We start from the raw sequence: 19,712 nt of genomic DNA on the forward strand, positions 1-19,712 counted from the left end.
CCACATCAGCACCTTTCTTGGTTAAATCAGTCAACGGTTTAGCAATACTGGAAAAATTAGCGATGAAGCGACGATAAAAATTAGCAAAGCCCAGGAACTTCTGCAAGCTCTTCACAGATGTCGGCTGAGTCCAATCGTAAATGGCCTGAACTTTAACAGGGTCCATCTCGATAGTAGAAGGGGAAAAAATGAAACCCAAAAATGAAACCTTCTGAACTCCAAAGAGACACTTTGACCCCTTCACAAACAAGGAATTCGCACGAAGGACCTGGAACACCATTCTGACCTGCTTCACATGAGACTCCCAGTCATCCGAAAAGACCAAAATGTCATCCAAATATACAATCATGAATCTATCCAGGTACTCTCGGAAGATGTCATGCATAAAGGACTGAAACACAGATGGAGCATTAGAAAGCCCGAATGGCATAACCAGGTACTCAAAATGGCCCTCGGGCGTATTAAATGCCGTTTTCCATTCATCACCCTGTTTAATTCGCACAAGATTATACGCACCCCGAAGATCTATCTTGGTGAACCAACTAGCCCCCTTAATCCGAGCAAATAAATCAGACAGCAGCGGCAAAGGATACTGAAATTTGACTGTGATCTTATTAAGAAGGCGGTAATCAATACAAGGTCTCAAAGAACCATCCTTCTTGGCCACAAAAAAGAACCCTGCTCCCAATGGTGACGACGACGGACGAATATGACCCTTCTCCAAGGATTCCTTTATATAACTCCGCATAGCGACGTGTTCTGGCACAGATAAATTAAACAGACGGCCCTTAGGAAACTTACTACCAGGAACCAATTAATAGCACAGTCGCAATCCCTATGAGGAGGTAGGGCACCAGATTTGGGCTCTTCAAATACATCCCGGTAATCTGATAAAAACTCAGGGACTTCAGAAGGAGTGGAAGGCGAAATTGACAGCAATGGAACATCACCATGTACCCCCTGACAACCCCAGCTGGACACAGACATAGATTTCCAATCTAACACTGGATTATGGACCTGTAGCCATGGCAACCCCAAAACGACCACATCATGCAGATTATGCAACACCAAAAAGCGAATATCCTCCTGATGTGCAGGAGCCATGCACATGGTCAATTGAGTCCAGTACTGAGGCTTATTCGGCCAAAGGCGTAGCATCAATTCCTCTCAATGGAATAGGATACTGCAAGGGCTCCAAGAAAAAACCACAGCGCCTGGCAAACTCCAAGTCCATCAAATTCAGGGCAGCGCCTGAATCCACAAATGCCATAACAGAATAGGATGACAGAGAGCAAATCAGAGTAACGGACAAAAGAAATTTAGACTGTACCGTACCAATGGTGGCAGACCTAGCGAACCGCTTAGTGCGCTTAGGACAATCGGAGATAGCATGAGTGGATTCACCACAGTAAAAACACAGCCCATTCCGACGTCTGTGTTCTTGCCGTTCAGCTCTGGTCAAAGTCCTATCACACTGCATAGGCTCAGGCCTATGCTCAGAGAATACCGCCAGATGGTGCACAGCTTTGCGCTCACGCATGCGCCGATCGATCTGAATGGCCAAAGACATAGACTCATTCAGACCAGCAGGCGTGGGAAATCCCACCATGACATCCTTAAGGGCTTCAGAAAGACCCTTTCTGAAAATTGCCACCAGGGCACATTCATTCCACTGAGTAAGCACAGACCACTTTCTAAACTTCTGACAGTACACCTCCGCTTCATCCTGACCCTGACACAAAGCCAGCAAGATTTTCTCTACCTGATCCACTGAATTTGGTTCATCAAAAAGCAATCCAAGCGTCAGAAAAAACGCATCAACATCACGCAATGCAGGATCTCCTGGCGCAAGGAAAAATGCCCAGTCTTGAGGGTCACCACGCAACAAAGAAATAATGATTTTTACCTGTTGAACGGGGTCACCAGAGGAGCGGGGTTTCAAAGCTAGAAACAGTTTACAATTATTTTTGAAATTCAACAACCTAGATCTATCCCCAGAAAATAAGTCAGGAATAGGAATTCTAGGCTCTAACATAGGATTCTGAACCACAAAATCTTGAATGTTTTGTACCCTTTCAGTGAGATGATCCACACAAGAGGACAGACCTTGAATGTCCATATCTACACCTGTGTCCTGAACCACCCGAAGGATTAGGGGAAAAGAAAGACAAAACACAGTGCAAAGAAAAAAAAAATGGTCTCAGAAGTTCTCTTATCCCTCTATTGAGATGCATTAATACTTTGGGCCAGCTGTACTGTTATGACCTGGTGGTTAGGAGCACCCGGAATGACCTGATAGTTAAACCTCATACAGGACGAGCTCTGGGATGTGGGAGCTCTGCTGACCGCAAGCCCTAATCCTATCACACACACTAAAAATAGCCGTGGAGCGCTCCTGACCAGACCTAGGCGCCTCGTCACAGCCTAAGAACTATCTAGCCCTAGAGATAGAAAATAAAGCCTACTTTGCCTCAGAGAAATTCCCCAAAGGTAAGGAAGCCCCCCACATATATTGACTGTGAGTAAAGATGAAATACACAAACGCAGAAATGAAACAAGTTTCAGCAAAGGGAGGCCAGACTTACTAAATAGACAGAGGAAAGGAAAGGTAACTTTGCGATCAGCACAAAAACCTACAAAAGACCACGCAGAGTGTGCAAAAAAGACCTCCGCACCGACTCACGGTGCGGAGGGACCACTCTGCATTCCAGAGCTTCCAGCTAGCAAGACAAAATCATGAAAACCAGCTGGACAAGAAAACAGTGAACAAATAATGACTATCAGGAACTTAGCTTCTGCAGGAGAAGGCAGGTCACCAGAGAGATCCAGGAGCGAACTGAACAAATGCAAAAACATTGACAGCTGGCATGGAGTAACGATCTGAGAGGAGTTAAATAGAGCAGCCAACCAAAGGATAACCCACGTCACCTGTGTAAGGAACCTCAGAAGCAGCAGCTTCACTCATAGCCACCAGAGGGAGCCCATAGACAGAACTCGCCAAAGTACCACTCACGACCACAGGAGGGAATTCGACAACAGAATTCACAACAGAGATGTAGGGGGGCCGCATTGTGGAGAGGACAGGTAGGTGATAAGCAGAAATGAGGAGGAGATGTAGGGGGGCCGCACTGTGGAGTGGACGGATAGGTGATAAGCAGAAATGAGGGAGGAGATGTAGGGGGGCCGCACTGTGGAGAGGACGGATAGGTGATAAGCAGAAATGAGGGAGGAGATGTAGGAGGCCACACTGTGGAGAGGACCGGTAGGTGATAAGCAGAAATGAGGAGGAGATGTAGGGGGGCCGCACTGTGGAGAAGACGGATAAGTGATAAGCAGAAATGAGGAGGAGATGTAGGGGGGACGCACTGTGGAGAGGATGGGTAGGTGATAAGCAGAAATGAGGAGGAGATGTAGGGGGGCCGCACTGTGGAGTGGACGGATAGGTGATAAGCAGAAATGAGGGAGGAGATGTAGGGGGGCCGCACTGTGGAGAGGACGGATAGGTGATAAGCAGAAATGAGGGAGGAGATGTAGGAGGCCACACTGTGGAGAGGACCGGTAGGTGATAAGCAGAAATGAGGAGGAGATGTAGGGGGGCCGCACTGTGGAGAAGACGGATAAGTGATAAGCAGAAATGAGGAGGAGATGTAGGGGGGACGCACTGTGGAGAGGATGGGTAGATGATAAGCAGAAATGAGGGAGGAGATGTAGGGGGCCGCACTGTGGAGAGGACAGGTAGATGATAAGCAGAAATGAGGGAGGAGATGTACGGGGGCCGCACTGTGGAGAGGACGGGAAGGTGATAAGCAGAAATGAGGAGGAGATGTAGGGGGGCCGCACTTTAACATAGTAACATAGTTAGTAAGGCCGAAAAAAGACATTTGTCCATCCAGTTCAGCCTTTATTCCATCATAATAAATCCCCAGATCTACGTCCTTCTACAGAACCTAATAATTGTATGATACAATATTGTTCTGCTCCAGGAAGACATCCAGGCCTCTCTTGAACCCCTCGACTGAGTTCGCCATCACCACCTTCTCAGGCAAGCAATTCCAGATTCTCACTGCCCTAACAGTAAAGAATCCTCTTCTATGTTGGTGGAAAAACCTTCTCTCCTCCAGACGCAAAGAATGCCCCCTTGTGCCCGTCACCTTCCTTGGTATAAACAGAACCTCAGCGAGATATTTGTATTGTCCCCTTATATACTTATACATGGTTATTAGATCGCCCCTCAGTCGTCTTTTTTCTAGACTAAATAATCCTAATTTCGCTAATCTATCTGGGTATTGTAGTTCTCCCATCCCCTTTATTAATTTTGTTGCCCTCCTTTGTACTCTCTCTAGTTCCATTATATCCTTCCTGAGCACCGGTGCCCAAAACTGGACACAGTACTCCATGTGCGGTCTAACTAGGGATTTGTACAGAGGCAGTATAATGCTCTCATCATGTGTATCCAGACCTCTTTTAATGCACCCCATGATCCTGTTTGCCTTGGCAGCTGCTGCCCGGCACTGGCTGCTCCAGGTAAGTTTATCATTAACTAGGATCCCCAAGTCCTTCTCCCTGTCAGATTTACCCAGTGGTTTCCCGTTCAGTGTGTAATGGTGATATTGATTCCCTCTTCCCATGTGTATAACCTTACATTTATCATTGTTAAACCTCATCTGCCACCTTTCAGCCCAAGTTTCCAACTTATCCAGATCCATCTGTAGCAGAATACTATCTTCTCTTGTATTAACTGCTTTACATAGTTTTGTATCATCTGCAAATATCGATATTTTACTGTGTAAACCTTCTACCAGATCATTAATGAATATGTTGAAGAGAACAGGTCCCAATACTGACCCCTGCGGTACCCCACTGGTCACAGCGACCCAGTTAGAGACTATACCATTTATAACCACCCTCTGCTTTCTATCACTAAGCCAGTTACTAACCCATTTACACACATTTTCCTCCAGACCAAGCATTCTCATTTTGTGCACCAACCTCTTGTGCGGCACGGTATCAAACGCTTTGGAAAAATCGAGATATACCACGTCCAATGACTCACCGTGGTCCAGCCTATAGCTTACCTCTTCATAAAAACTGATTAGATTGGTTTGACAGGAGCGATTTCTCATAAACCCATGCTGATATGGAGTTAAACAGTTATTCTCATTGAGATAATCCAGAATAACATCCTTCAGAAACCCTTCAAATATTTTACCAACAATAGAGGTTAGTAAAATCCTCTATACTTTGTAGAGGACAGATAGGTGATAAACAGAAATGAGTGAGGAGATGTAGGGGGGCCACACTGTGGAGAGCTTTGTGGGTGAGAACACACAGTATAAATTGGATGTATGGGCAGCCAGGGTGATGACCGTAACAGAGCGGAGGCGTCCGAGTACTAATTAGCCAGATGGACGACCCTGGCTGCTGCATTAAGAATGGTCTGGAGAGGGAAAAGTCGAGTGAGGGGGAGGCCAATTTATAGTAATTAATCTCTACTGTAATAGGGAATCACAGTTGTCCAGGCGGGAGTGGATCAGGGGGACAGTGAGGGACTTTGTTGTTTCCATGGTGAGGAAGGAGCGGATTCTAGAGATGTTCTTCAGCTGCAAATGACAAGAGCGGGCAAGAGATTGTACATAGGAGGTGAAGGAAAGATTGGCGTCATACATAACACTCAGATTGCAACTTAGGCGTTATTATGATGCCACCCATGAGAGGGAAATGTCAGATTTAGGGAGGTTAGTAGACGGCGGGAGTAGAAGAAGTTCAGTTTTGGAAAGGGTGAGTTTCAGATAGAGAGAGGACATGGTGTTGGAGACTGCAGACGGACAGTTACTGGCATCCTGTAGCACAGCGGGAGTAAGGTCAGGGGATGACATGTATAGTTGTGTGTCATGGAAGGAAGTGTGTGCTCGAATATGGCCGCCTCTATACAGACAATGCAGGAGGGAAGTGTGCGCTCCAATATGACCTCCTCTATACAGACAATGCAGGAGGAAAGTGTGCGCTCCAATATGGCCTCCTCTATACAGACAATACAGGAGGGAAGTGTGTGCTCCAATATGGCCTCCTCTATACAGACAATACAGGAGGGAAGTGTGTGCTCCAATATGGCCTCCTCTATACAGACAATACAGGAGGGAAGTGTGTGCTCCAATATGGCCTCCTCTATACAGACAATACAGGAGGGAAGTGTGCGCTCCAATATGGCCTCCTCTATACAGACAATACAGGAGGGAAGTGTGCGCTCCAATATGGCCTCCTCTATACAGACAATACAGGAAGGAAGTGTGTGCTCCAATATGGCCTCCTCTATACAGACAATACAGGAAGGAAGTGTGTGCTCCAATATGGCCGCCTCTATACAGACAATACAGGAGGGAAGTGTGTGCTCCAATATGGCCTCCTCTATACAGACAATACAGGAGGGAAGTGTGTGCTCCAATATGGCCTCCTCTATACAGACAATACAGGAGGAAAGTGTATGCTCCAATATGGCCGCCTCTATACAGACAATACAGGAGGGAAGTGTGTGCTCCAATATGGGCTCCTCTATACAGACAATACAGGAGGGAAGTGTGTGCTCCAATATGGCCTCCTCTATACAGACAATACAGGAGGGAAGTGTGTGCTCCAATATGGCCTCCTCTATACAGACAATACAGGAGGGAAGTGTGTGCTCCAATATGGCCTCCTCTATACAGACAATACAGGAGGGAAGTGTGTGCTCCAATATGGCCTCCTCTATACAGACAATACAGGAGGAAAGTGTATGCTCCAATATGGCCGCCTCTATACAGACAATACAGGAGGGAAGTGTGTGCTCCAATATGGCCTCCTCTATACATACAATACAGGAGGGAAGTGTGTGCTCCAATATGGCCTCCTCTATACAGATAATACAAGAGGGAAGTGTGTGCTCCAATATGGCCACCTTCATACAGACAATACAGGAAGGAAGTGTGTGCTCCAATATGGCCTCCTCTATACAGACAATACAGGAAGGAAGTGTGTGCTCCAATATGGCCTCCTCTATACAGACAATACAGGAGGGAAGTGTGTGCTCCAATATGGCCTCCTCTATACAGACAATACAGGAGGGAAGTGTGTGCTCCAATATGGCCTCCTCTATACAGACAATACAGGAAGGAAGTGTGTGCTCCAATATGGCCTCCTCTATACAGACAATACAGGAGGGAAGTGTGTGCTCCAATATGGCCTCCTCTATACAGACAATACAGGAGGGAAGTGTGTGCTCCAATATGGCCTCCTCTATACAGACAATACAGGAGGGAAGTGTGTGCTCCAATATGGCCTCCTCTATACAGACAATACAGGAGGGAAGTGTGTGCTCCAATATGGCCTCCTCTATACAGACAATACAGGAGGGAAGTGTGCGCTCCAATATGGCCTCCTCTATACAGACAATACAGGAGGGAAGTGTGCGCTCCAATATGGCCTCCTCTATACAGACAATACAGGAGGGAAGTGTGCGCTCCAATATGGCCTCCTCTATACAGACAATACAGATGGGAAGTGTGTGCTCCAATATGGCCTCCTCTATACAGACAATACAGGAGGGAAGTGTGTGCTCCAATATGGCCTCCTCTATACAGACAATACAGGAGGGAAGTGTGTGCTCCAATATGGCCTCCTCTATACAGACAATACAGGAGGGAAGTGTGTGCTCCAATATGGCCTCCTCTATACAGACAATACAGGAGGGAAGTGTGTGCTCCAATATGGCCGCCTCTATACAGACAATACAGGAGGGAAGTGTGTGCTCCAATATGGCCTCCTCTATACAGACAATACAGGAGGGAAGTGTGTGCTCCAATATGGCCTCCTCTATACAGACAATACAGGAGGGAAGTGTGTGCTCCAATATGGCCTCCTCTATACAGACAATACAGGAGGGAAGTGTGTGCTCCAATATGGCCTCCTCTATACAGACAATACAGGAGGGAAGTGTGTGCTCCAATATGGCCTCCTCTATACAGACAATACAGGAGGGAAGTGTGTGCTCCAATATGGCCGCCTCTATACAGACAATACAGGAGGGAAGTGTGTGCTCCAATATGGCCTCCTCTATACAGACAATACAGGAGGGAAGTGTGTGCTCCAATATGGCCGCTTCTATGCAGACAATATAGGATGTGTGTGCTTTAATATGGTCTCCAGTTCCAGTTTGGTGAAAATATAACCTCACCATCAAATGGAATGGATTTGTCTACTGGAAAATTAATGGAGAACCTCTCTATTTTATTAGGTTACATTCATAATCTTCACATTGAAACCTACAGTTCAGGACATACCTTTAAAATGCCACAGTCCAAGTTTGAGAGTCAGGAACAGAGCGGCAATGATTCCTTGCTGTCTAGCACAATGGTCCATTAATGAAAGTTATCTGGAATATAGAGGAAATCATCATTTGCTGTATTTGTTCAGAGTTTATTTGCTATACTCAGCTAAGTGAGTTCCTAGACAAGGGTAAATACACAAATGGAGCCCCATTCAGTCCAGTCTACATATTCTATGTATCTCCTACACTGAAGTCAATGGCATCTCAATTGTTCAACTTTACCTAGGATTCTTCCTATTTTCTGATCTTGAAATGCATCAGATTTATCAATAAAGATGTATGCATCTCCTGTACATAACTAGCTGTGCTGCTGTAGAGTCTGTGTAACATCTGTACATAGCTGACTGTGCTACTGTAGATTCAGTATAACATCTGTACATAGCTGACTGTGATGCTGTAGATTCAGTATAACATCTGTACATAGCTGGCTGTTCTGCTATAGATTCAGTATAACATCTGTATATAGCTGACTGTGATGCTGTAGATTCAGTATAATATCTGTACATAGCTGACTGTTCTGCTATAGATTCAGTATAACATCTGTACATAGCTGGCTGTGCTGCTATAGATTCAGTATAACACCTGTACATAGCTGGCTGTGATGCTGTAGATTCAGTATAACATCTGTACATAGCTGGCTGTTCTGCTATAGATTCAGTATAACATCTGTATATAGCTGGCTGTTCTGCTATAGATTCAGTATAACATCTGTACATAGCTGACTGTGCTGCTGTAGATTCAGTATAACATCTGTACATAGCTGGCTGTGATGCTGTAGAGTCTGTGTAACATCTGTACATAGCTGACTGTGCTACTGTAGATTCAGTATAACATCTGTACATAGCTGACTGTGCTGCTGTAGATTCAGTATAACATCTGTACATAGCTGGCTGTGCTGCTGTAGAGTCTGTGTAACATCTGTACATAGCTGACTGTGCTACTGTAGATTCAGTATAACATCTGTACATAGCTGACTGTGATGCTGTAGATTCAGTATAACATCTGTACATAGCTGGCTGTTCTGCTATAGATTCAGTATAACATCTGTATATAGCTGACTGTGATGCTGTAGATTCAGTATAATATCTGTACATAGCTGACTGTGCTGCTATAGATTCAGTATAACATCTGTACATAGCTGGCTGTGCTGCTATAGATTCAGTATAACACCTGTACATAGCTGGCTGTGATGCTGTAGATTCAGTATAACATCTGTACATAGCTGGCTGTTCTGCTATAGATTCAGTATAACATCTGTATATAGCTGGCTGTTCTGCTATAGATTCAGTATAACATCTGTACATAGCTGACTGTGCTGCTGTAGATTCAGTATAACATCTGTACATAGCTGGCTGTGATGCTGTAGATTCAGTATAACATCTGTACATAGCTGGCTGTGCTGCTGTAGATTCAGTATAACATCTGTACATAGATGGCTGTGCTGCTATAGATTCAGTATAACATCTGTACATAGCTGGCTGTGATGCTGTAGATTCAGTATAACATCTGTACATAGCTGGCTGTGATGCTGTAGGTTCAGTATAACATCTGTACATAGCTGGCTGTGCTGCTGTAGATTCAGTATAACATCTGTACATAGCTGGCTGTGCTGCTGTAGATTCAGTATAACATCTGTACATAGCTGACTGTGATGCTGTAGATTCAGTATAACACCTGTACATAGCTGGCTGTGATGCCGTAGATTCAGTATAACATCTGTACATAGCTGGCTGTGCTGCTGTAGATTCAGTATAATATCTGTACACAGCTGGCTGTGCTGCTGTAGATTCAGTATAACATCTGTACATAGATGGCTGTGCTGCTATAGATTCAGTATAACATCTGTACATAGCTGGCTGTGATGCTGTAGATTCAGTATAACATCTGTACATAGCTGGCTGTGCTGCTGTAGATTCAGTATAACATCTGTACATAGATGGCTGTGCTGCTATAGATTCAGTATAACATCTGTACATAGCTGACTGTGCTGCTGTAGATTCAGTATAACACCTGTACATAGCTGGCTGTGCTGCTATAGATTCAGTATAACATCTGTACATAGCTGGCTGTGCTGCTATAGATTCAGTATAACATCTGTACATAGCTGACTGTGCTGCTGTAGATTCAGTATAACACCTGTACATAGCTGGCTGTGATGCTGTAGATTCAGTATAACATCTGTACATAGCTGGCTGTGCTGCTGTAGATTCAGTATAACATCTGTACATAGATGGCTGTGCTGCTGTAGATTCAGTATAACATCTGTACATAGCTGACTGTGCTGCTGTAGATTCAGTATAACACCTGTACATAGCTGGCTGTGATGCTGTAGATTCAGTATAACATCTGTACATAGCTGGCTGTGCTGCTGTAGATTCAGTATAACATCTGTACATAGCTGACTGTGCTGCTGTAGATTCAGTATAACACCTGTACATAGCTGGCTGTGATGCTGTAGATTCAGTATAACATCTGTACATAGCTGGCTGTGCTGCTATAGATTCAGTATAACACCTGTACATAGCTGACTGTGCTGCTGTAGATTCAGTATAACATCTGTACATAGATGGCTGTGCTGCTGTAGATTCAGTATAATATCTGTACATAGCTGGCTGTGCTGCTATAGATTTAGTATAACATCTGTACATAGCTGACTGTGCTGCTGTAGATTCAGTATAACATCTGTATATAGCTGACTGTGCTGCTATAGATTCAGTATAACATCTGTACATAGCTGACTGTGCTGCTGTAGATTCAGTATAACATCTGTACATAGCTGGCTGTGCTGCTGTAGATTCAGTATAACATCTGTACATAGCTGGCTGTGCTGCTGTAGATTCAGTATAATATCTGTACATAGCTGACTGTGATGCTGTAGATTCAGTATAATATCTGTACATAGCTGGCTGTGCTGCTGTAGATTCAGTATAACATCTGTACATAGCTGACTGTGATGCTGTAGATTCAGTTTAATATCTGTACATAGCTGACTGTGCTGCTATAGATTCAGTATAACATCTGTACATAGCTGACTGTGCTGCTGTAGATTCAGTATAACATCTGTATATAGCTGGCTGTGCTGCTGTAGATTCAGTATAACATCTGTATATAGCTGACTGTGCTGCTATAGATTCAGTATAACATCTGTACATAGCTGGCTGTGCTGCTATAGATTCAGTATAACATCTGTACATAGCTGGCTGTGCTGCTGTAGATTCAGTATAACAACTGTACATAGCTGACTGTGCTGCTATAGATTCAGTATAACATCTGTACATAGCTGGCTGTGCTGCTGTAGATTCAGTATAACATCTGTACATAGCTGGCTGTGCTGCTGTAGATTCAGTATAACATCTGTATATAGCTGGCTGTGCTGCTATAGATTCAGTATAACATCTGTACATAGCTGACTGTGCTGCTGTAGATTCAGTATAACATCTGTACATAGCTGGCTGTGCTGCTGTAGATTCAGTATAACATCTGTACATAGCTGACTGTGCTGCTGTAGATTCAGTATAACATCTGTACATAGATGGCTGTGCTGCTGTAGATTCAGTATAACATCTGTATATAGCTGGCTGTGCTGCTATAGATTCATTGTAACATCTGTACATAGATGGCTGTGCTGCTGTAGATTCAGTATAACATCTGTACATAGCTGACTGTGCTGCTATAGATTCAGTATAACACCTGTACATAGCTGGCTGTGCTGCTATAGATTCAGTATAACATCTGTACATAGCTGACTGTGCTGCTATAGATTCAGTATAACATCTGTACAGAGCTGGCTGTGCTGCTATAGATTCAGTATAACACCTGTACATAGCTGGCTGTGCTGCTATAGATTCAGTATAACACCTGTACATAGCTGGCTGTGCTGCTGTAGATTCAGTATAATATCTGTACATAGCTCACTGTGCTGCTATAGATTCAGTATAATATCTGTACATAGCTGACTGTGCTGCTGTAGATTCAGTATAATATCTGTACATAGCTGGCTGTGCTGCTATAGATTCAGTATAATATCTGTACATAGCTGACTGTGCTGCTGTAGATTCAGTATAACATCTGTACATAGCTGGCTGTGCTGCTATAGATTCAGTATAACACCTGTACATAGCTGGCTGTGCTGCTATAGATTCAGTATAACACCTGTACATAGCTGGCTGTGCTACTGTAGATTCAGTATAATATCTGTACATAGCTGACTGTGCTGCTGTAGATTCAGTATAACATCTGTACATAGCTGGCTGTGCTGCTGTAGATTCAGTATAACATCTGTACATAGCTGGCTGTGATGCTGTAGATTCAGTATAACATCTGTACATAGCTGACTGTGCTGCTGTAGATTCAGTATAACATCTGTACATAGATGGCTGTGCTGCTGTAGATTCAGTATAACATCTGTATATAGCTGGCTGTGCTGCTATAGATTCAGTGTAACATCTGTACATAGCTGGCTGTGCTGCTGTAGATTCAGTATAACATCTGTACATAGATGGCTGTGCTGCTGTAGATTCAGTATAACATCTGTATATAGCTGGCTGTGCTGCTGTAGATTCAGTATAACATCTGTACATAGCTGACTGTGCTGCTGTAGATTCAGTATAACATCTGTACATAGCTGACTGTGCTGCTGTAGATTCAGTATAATATCTGTACATAGCTGACTGTGCTGCTGTAGATTCAGTATAACATCTGTACATAGCTGACTGCTGCTATAGATTCAGTATAATATCTGTACAAAGCTGACTGTGCTGCTATAGATTCAGTATAACATCTGTATATAGCTGACTGTGCTGCTATAGATTCAGTATAACATCTGTATATAGCTGACTGCTGCTGTAGATTCAGTATAACATCTGTATATAGCTGACTGTGCTGCTATAGATTCAGTATAACATCTGTATATAGCTGACTGTGCTGCTGTAGATTCTTTGGGAAAATTTGTACATAGCAGGCCGTGTTGCTGTATTTTCAGTGTAACATTTATACATAGCTAGCTGTTCTGCTGTAGATTCAGTATAACATCTGTACATAGCTGGCTGTGATGCTGTAGCTTCAGTGTAACATTTATACATAGCTAGCTGTTCTGCTGTAGATTCAGTATGACATCTGTACTAAGGCTGGTTTCACATTTGCGTTTTTTGCCGCTGCGTTTTAACGCATATAAATGCATGCGTTGTTTTCCCTATATTTAACATTAAAAATGCATGCGTTTTTTTGTATGCGTTTTGCCGCGTTTGATGATGCATGCGTCGTTTCTATGCTTGCGTTTTGTTGCGGAAATGCAACATGTAGTAATTTCTAGAGGCTTTTTTTGCCGCAAAAAAACGCATGCGTTTTTTTGCGGCAAAAAAACGTATTGCTGTCTATGTAAACGCATGCGTTTTTAAGCACATGCATTTGGTTGTGTTTTTAAACGCATGTGTTTCAATAGAGAAAAGCAAGTCTACACACTGATAAGCCACCCCCCACCATCAAGGTGATAAAGGGATCCAAACCCTAACCCTAGCCCTAACCCTACCCCTAACCCTAACCCTAGGGATCCAAACCCTAACCCTACCCCTAACCCTAACCCTAGCCATTTCTATTTATAGAGGGTTTTCTAGTTGATTTTTATGATTGGCAGCTGTCACACACTAATTTTTATTCCAAAAAATATTTTTTGCGTTACCACATTTTGAGAGCTACAATTTTTCCATATTTTGGTCCACAGAGTCATATCACACACCCTCTGTAGTCCCATTGGCGGTGTCTGGTTCTTGATTTTTCTCTTGTGAAATTTCTCATCATGCGTATCAAAAACGCAAACGCGGTAAAAAACGCATGTAAACGCGTAAAAACGCAGCGTTTTTTTTTACCGCATACGAAAAAACATGCGTATAACAAAACGCAGCGTTTGTACGCGCTTACATGCATTTTTTCACCACCTGCGGATGCGTTTTAAACGCAAATGTGGAACTAGCCTTAGCTGGCTGTGCTGCTGTAGCTTCAGTGTAACAATTGTACATTGCTGGCTGTGATGCTGTAGCTTCAGTGTAACAATTGTACATAGCTGGTTGTGATGCTGTAGCTTCAGTGTAACAATTGTACATAGCTGGTTGTGATGCTGTAGCTTCAGTGTAACAATTGTACATTGCTGGCTGTGATGCTGTAGCTTCAGTGTAGCAATTGTACATAGCTGGCTGTGATGCTGTAGCTTCAGTGTAACATTTATACACAACTAGCTGAGCTGCTGTAGATTCAGTATAATATACATCACCATTACACACTGAACGGGAAACCACTGGGTAAATCTGACAGGGAGAAGGACTTGGGGATCCTAGTTAATGATAAACTTACCTGGAGCAGCCAGTGCCAGGCAGCAGCTGCCAAGGCAAACAGGATCATGGGGTGCATTAAAAGAGGTCTGGATACACATGATGAGAGCATTATACTGCCTCTGTACAAATCCCTAGTTAGACCGCACATGGAGTACTGTGTCCAGTTTTGGGCACCGGTGCTCAGGAAGGATATAATGGAACTAGAGAGAGTACAAAGGAGGGCAACAAAATTAATAAAGGGGATGGGAGAACTACAATACCCAGATAGATTAGCGAAATTAGGATTATTTAGTCTAGAAAAAAGACGACTGAGGGGCGATCTAATAACCATGTATAAGTATATAAGGGGACAATACAAATATCTCGCTGAGGATCTGTTTATACCAAGGAAGGTGACGGGCACAAGGGGGCATTCTTTGCGTCTGGAGGAGAGAAGGTTTTTCCACCAACATAGAAGAGGATTCTTTACTGTTAGGGCAGTGAGAATCTGGAATTGATTGCCTGAGGAGGTGGTGATGGCGAACTCAGTCGAGGGGTTCAAGAGAGGCCTGGATGTCTTCCTGGAGCAGAACAATATTGTATCATACAATTATTAGGTTCTGTAGAAGGACGTAGATCTGGGTATTTATTATGATGGAATATAGGCTGAACTGGATGGACAAATGTCTTTTTTCGGCCTTACTAACTATGTTACTATGTTACTATATTACATAGCTGGCTGTGCTGCTGTAGATTCAGTGTAACAATTGTACATAGCTGGTTGTGATGCTGTAGATTCAGTGTAATATCTATACATAGCTGGCTGTGCTGCTGTAGATTCAGTATAATATCTGTACATAGCTGGCTGTGCTGCTGTAGATTCAGTATATCTGTACATAGCTGGCTGTGCTGCTGTAGATTCAGTATAATATCTGTACATAGCTGGCTGTGCTGCTGTAGATTCAGTATAATATCTGTACATAGCTGGCTGTGCTGCTGTAGATTCAGTATAACATCTGTACATAGCTGGCTGTGCTGCTGTAGATTCAGTATAGCATCTGTACATAGATGGCTGTGCTGCTGTAGATTCAGAATAATATCTATACATAGCTGGCTGTGCTGCTGTAGATTCAGTATAACATCTGTACATAGCGGGCTGTGCTGCTGTAGATTCAGTATAACATCTGTACATAGCTCGCTGTGCTGTTGTAGATTTCTGTATAACATCTGTACATAGCTGGCTGTGCTGCTATAGATTCAGTATAACATCTGTACATAGCTGGCTGTGCTGCTATAGATTCAGTATAACATCTGTACATAGCTGACTGTGCTGCTGTAGATTCAGTATAACATCTGTACATAGCTGGCTGTGCTGCTATAGATTCAGTATAACACCTGTACATAGCTGGCTGTGCTGCTGTAGATTCAGTATAACATCTGTACATAGCTGACTGTGCTGCTGTAGATTCAGTATAATATCAGTACATAGCTGGCTGTGCTGCTATAGATTCAGTATAACACCTGTACATAGCTGGCTGTGCTGCTATAGATTCAGTATAACATCTGTACATAGCTGGCTGTGCTGCTGTAGATTCAGTATAACATCTGTACATAGCTGGCTGTGCTGCTGTAGAGTCTGTGTAACATCTGTACATAGCTGGCTGTGCTGCTGTAGATTCAGTATAATATCTGTACATAGCTGACTGTGCTGCTGTAGATTCAGTATAACATCTGTATATAGCTGGCTGTGCTGCTATAGATTCAGTATAACATCTGTACATAGCTGGCTGTGCTGCTGTAGATTCAGTATAACATCTGTACATAGCTGGATGTGCTGCTGTAGATCCAGTATAACATCTGTACATATCTGACTGTGCTGCTGTAGATTCAGTATAACATCTGTACATAGCTGACTGTGCTGCTATAGATTCAGTATAATATCTGTACATAGCTGACTGTGATGCTGTAGATTCAGTATAACATCTGTACATAGCTGACTGTGCTGCTATAGATTCAGTATAACATCTGTACATAGCTGACTGTGCTGCTATAGATTCAGTATAACACCTGTACATAGCTGGCTGTGATGCTGTAGATTCAGTATAATATCTGTACATAGCTGACTGTGCTGCTATAGATTCAGTATAACATCTGTACATAGCTGGCTGTGCTGCTGTAGATTCAGTATAATATCTGTACATAGCTGACTGTGCTGCTATAGATTCAGTATAACATCTGTACATAGCTGACTGTGCTGCTATAGATTCAGTATAACACCTGTACATAGCTGGCTGTGCTGCTGTAGATTCAGTATAACATCTGTACATAGCTGACTGTGCTGCTGTAGATTCAGTATAATATCAGTACATAGCTGGCTGTGCTGCTATAGATTCAGTATAACACCTGTACATAGCTGGCTGTGCTGCTATAGATTCAGTATAACATCTGTACATAGCTGGCTGTGCTGCTGTAGATTCAGTATAACATCTGTACATAGCTGACTGTGCTGCTGTAGATTCAGTATAACATCTGTATATAGCTGACTGTGCTGCTATAGATTCAGTATAATATCTGTACATAGCTGGCTGTGCTGCTGTAGATTCAGTATAATATCAGTACATAGCTGGCTGTGCTGCTATAGATTCAGTATAACACCTGTACATAGCTGGCTGTGCTGCTATAGATTCAGTATAACATCTGTACATAGCTGGCTGTGCTGCTGTAGATTCAGTATAACATCTGTACATAGCTGACTGTGCTGCTATAGATTCAGTATAATATCTGTACATAGCTGACTGTGATGCTGTAGATTCAGTATAACATCTGTACATAGCTGGCTGTGCTGCTGTAGATTCAGTATAACATCTGTACATAGCTGACTGTGATGCTGTAGATTCAGTATAATATCTGTACATAGCTGACTGTGATGCTGTAGATTCAGTATAACATCTGTACATAGCTGACTGTGCTGCTGTAGATTCAGTATAATATCTGTACATAGCTGGCTGTGCTGCTGTAGATTCAGGATAACATCTGTACATAGCTGGCTGTGCTGCTATAGATTCAGTATAACATCTGTACATAGCTGGCTGTGCTGCTGTAGATTCAGTATAACATCTGTATATAGCTGACTGTGCTGCTGTAGATTCAGTATAACATCTGCACATAGCTGGCTGTGCTGCTATAGATTCAGTATAACATCTGTATATAGCTGACTGTGCTGCTATAGATTCAGTATAACATCTGTACATAGCTGACTGTGCTGCTATAGATTCAGTATAACATCTGTACATAGCTGGCTGTGCTGCTATAGATTCAGTATAACATCTGTACATAGCTGACTGTGCTGCTGTAGATTCAGTATAACATCTGTACATAGCTGGCTGTGATGCTGTAGATTCAGTATCATATCTGTACATAGCTGGCTGTGCTGCTGTAGATTCAGTATAACATCTGTACATAGCTGGCTGTGCTGCTATAGATTCAGTATAACACCTGTACATAGCTGACTGTGATGCTGTAGATTCAGTATAACATCTGTACATAGCTGACTGTGCTGCTGTAGATTCAGTATAACACCTGTACATAGCTGACTGTGCTGCTATAGATTCAGTATAACACCTGTACATAGCTGACTGTGCTGGTGTAGATTCAGTATAACATCTGTACATAGCTGACTGTGCTGCTGTAGATTCAGTATAATATCTGTACATAGCTGGCTGTGCTGCTATAGATTCAGTATAACATCTGTACATAGCTGGCTGTGCTGCTATAGATTCAGTATAACATCTGTACATAGCTGGCTGTGCTGCTATAGATTCAGTATAACATTTGTACATAGCTGGCTGTGCTGCTATAGATTCAGTATAACACCTGTACATAGCTGACTGTGATGCTGTAGATTCAGTATAACACCTGTACATAGCTGGCTGTGCTGCTATAGATTCAGTATAACATCTGTACATAGCTGGCTGTGCTGCTATAGATTCAGTATAACACCTGTACATAGCTGACTGTGCTGCTGTAGATTCAGTATAACACCTGTACATAGCTGACTGTGCTGCTGTAGATTCAGTATAATATCTGTACATAGCTGACTGTGCTGCTGTAGATTCAGTATAACATCTGTACATAGATGGCTGTGATGCTGTAGATTCAGTATAACATCTGTACATAGCTGACTGTGCTGCTGTACATTCAGTATAACATCTGTACATAGCTGACTGTGATGCTGTAGATTCAGTATAACATCTGTACATAGCTGGCTGTGCTGCTATAGATTCAGTATAACATCAGTACATAGATGGCTGTGCTGCTGTAGATTCAGTATAACATCTGTACATAGCTGACTGTGATGCTGTAGATTCAGTATAATATCTGTACATAGCTGACTGTGATGCTGTAGATTCAGTATAACATCTGTACATAGCTGACTTTGCTGCTGTAGATTCAGTATAATATCTGTACATAGCTGGCTGTGCTGCTGTAGATTCAGTATAATATCTGTACATAGCTGGCTGTGCTGCTGTAGATTCAGTATAATATCTGTAGATAGCTGGCTCTGCTGCTATAGATTCAGTATAACATCTGTACATAGCTGACTGTGCTGCTGTAGATTCAGTATAACATCTGTATATAGCTGACTGTGATGCTGTAGATTCAGTATAACATCTGTACATAGCTGGCTGTGCTGCTATAGATTCAGTATAACATCAGTACATAGCTGGCTGTGGTGCTGTAGATTCAGTATAACACCTGTTCATAGCTGGCTGTGCTGCTATAGATTCAGTATAACATCTGTACATAGCTGACTGTGCTGCTGTAGATTCAGTATAACATCTGTACATAGCTGACTGTGATGCTGTAGATTCAGTATAACATCTGTACATAGCTGGCTGTGCTGCTGTAGATCCAGTATAACATCTGTACATAGCTGACTGTGATGCTGTAGATTCAGTATAACATCTGTACATAGCTGGCTGTGCTGCTATAGATTCAGTATAACATCAGTACATAGCTGGCTGTGATGCTGTAGATTCAGTATAATA

At 43.0% G+C, this 19,712-nt stretch overlaps 1 protein-coding gene across 2 annotated transcripts in view; it reads right to left on the bottom strand.

Annotated features, from left to right (window-relative positions):
- OSMR (oncostatin M receptor) overlaps positions 1–19,712 on the bottom strand; it is a 180,319-nt gene that overhangs the window by 86,390 nt on the left and 74,217 nt on the right. The window contains exon 2 of one of the 2 annotated variants that reach the window (XM_069745926.1): positions 8,313–8,404. The exons of the other annotated variant lie outside the window; for it this stretch is intronic. Within the exon in view, the coding sequence (XP_069602027.1) occupies positions 8,313–8,391 (79 nt within the window). The 5' untranslated portion in view covers positions 8,392–8,404. The remainder of the gene's footprint in view (positions 1–8,312; positions 8,405–19,712) is intronic. 2 annotated transcript variants of the gene reach the window in all.

The sequence above is a fragment of the Ranitomeya imitator genome, chromosome 1 (genome assembly GCF_032444005.1).
Source record: "Ranitomeya imitator isolate aRanImi1 chromosome 1, aRanImi1.pri, whole genome shotgun sequence".
NCBI classification, from domain to species: Eukaryota; Metazoa; Chordata; class Amphibia; order Anura; family Dendrobatidae; genus Ranitomeya; species Ranitomeya imitator.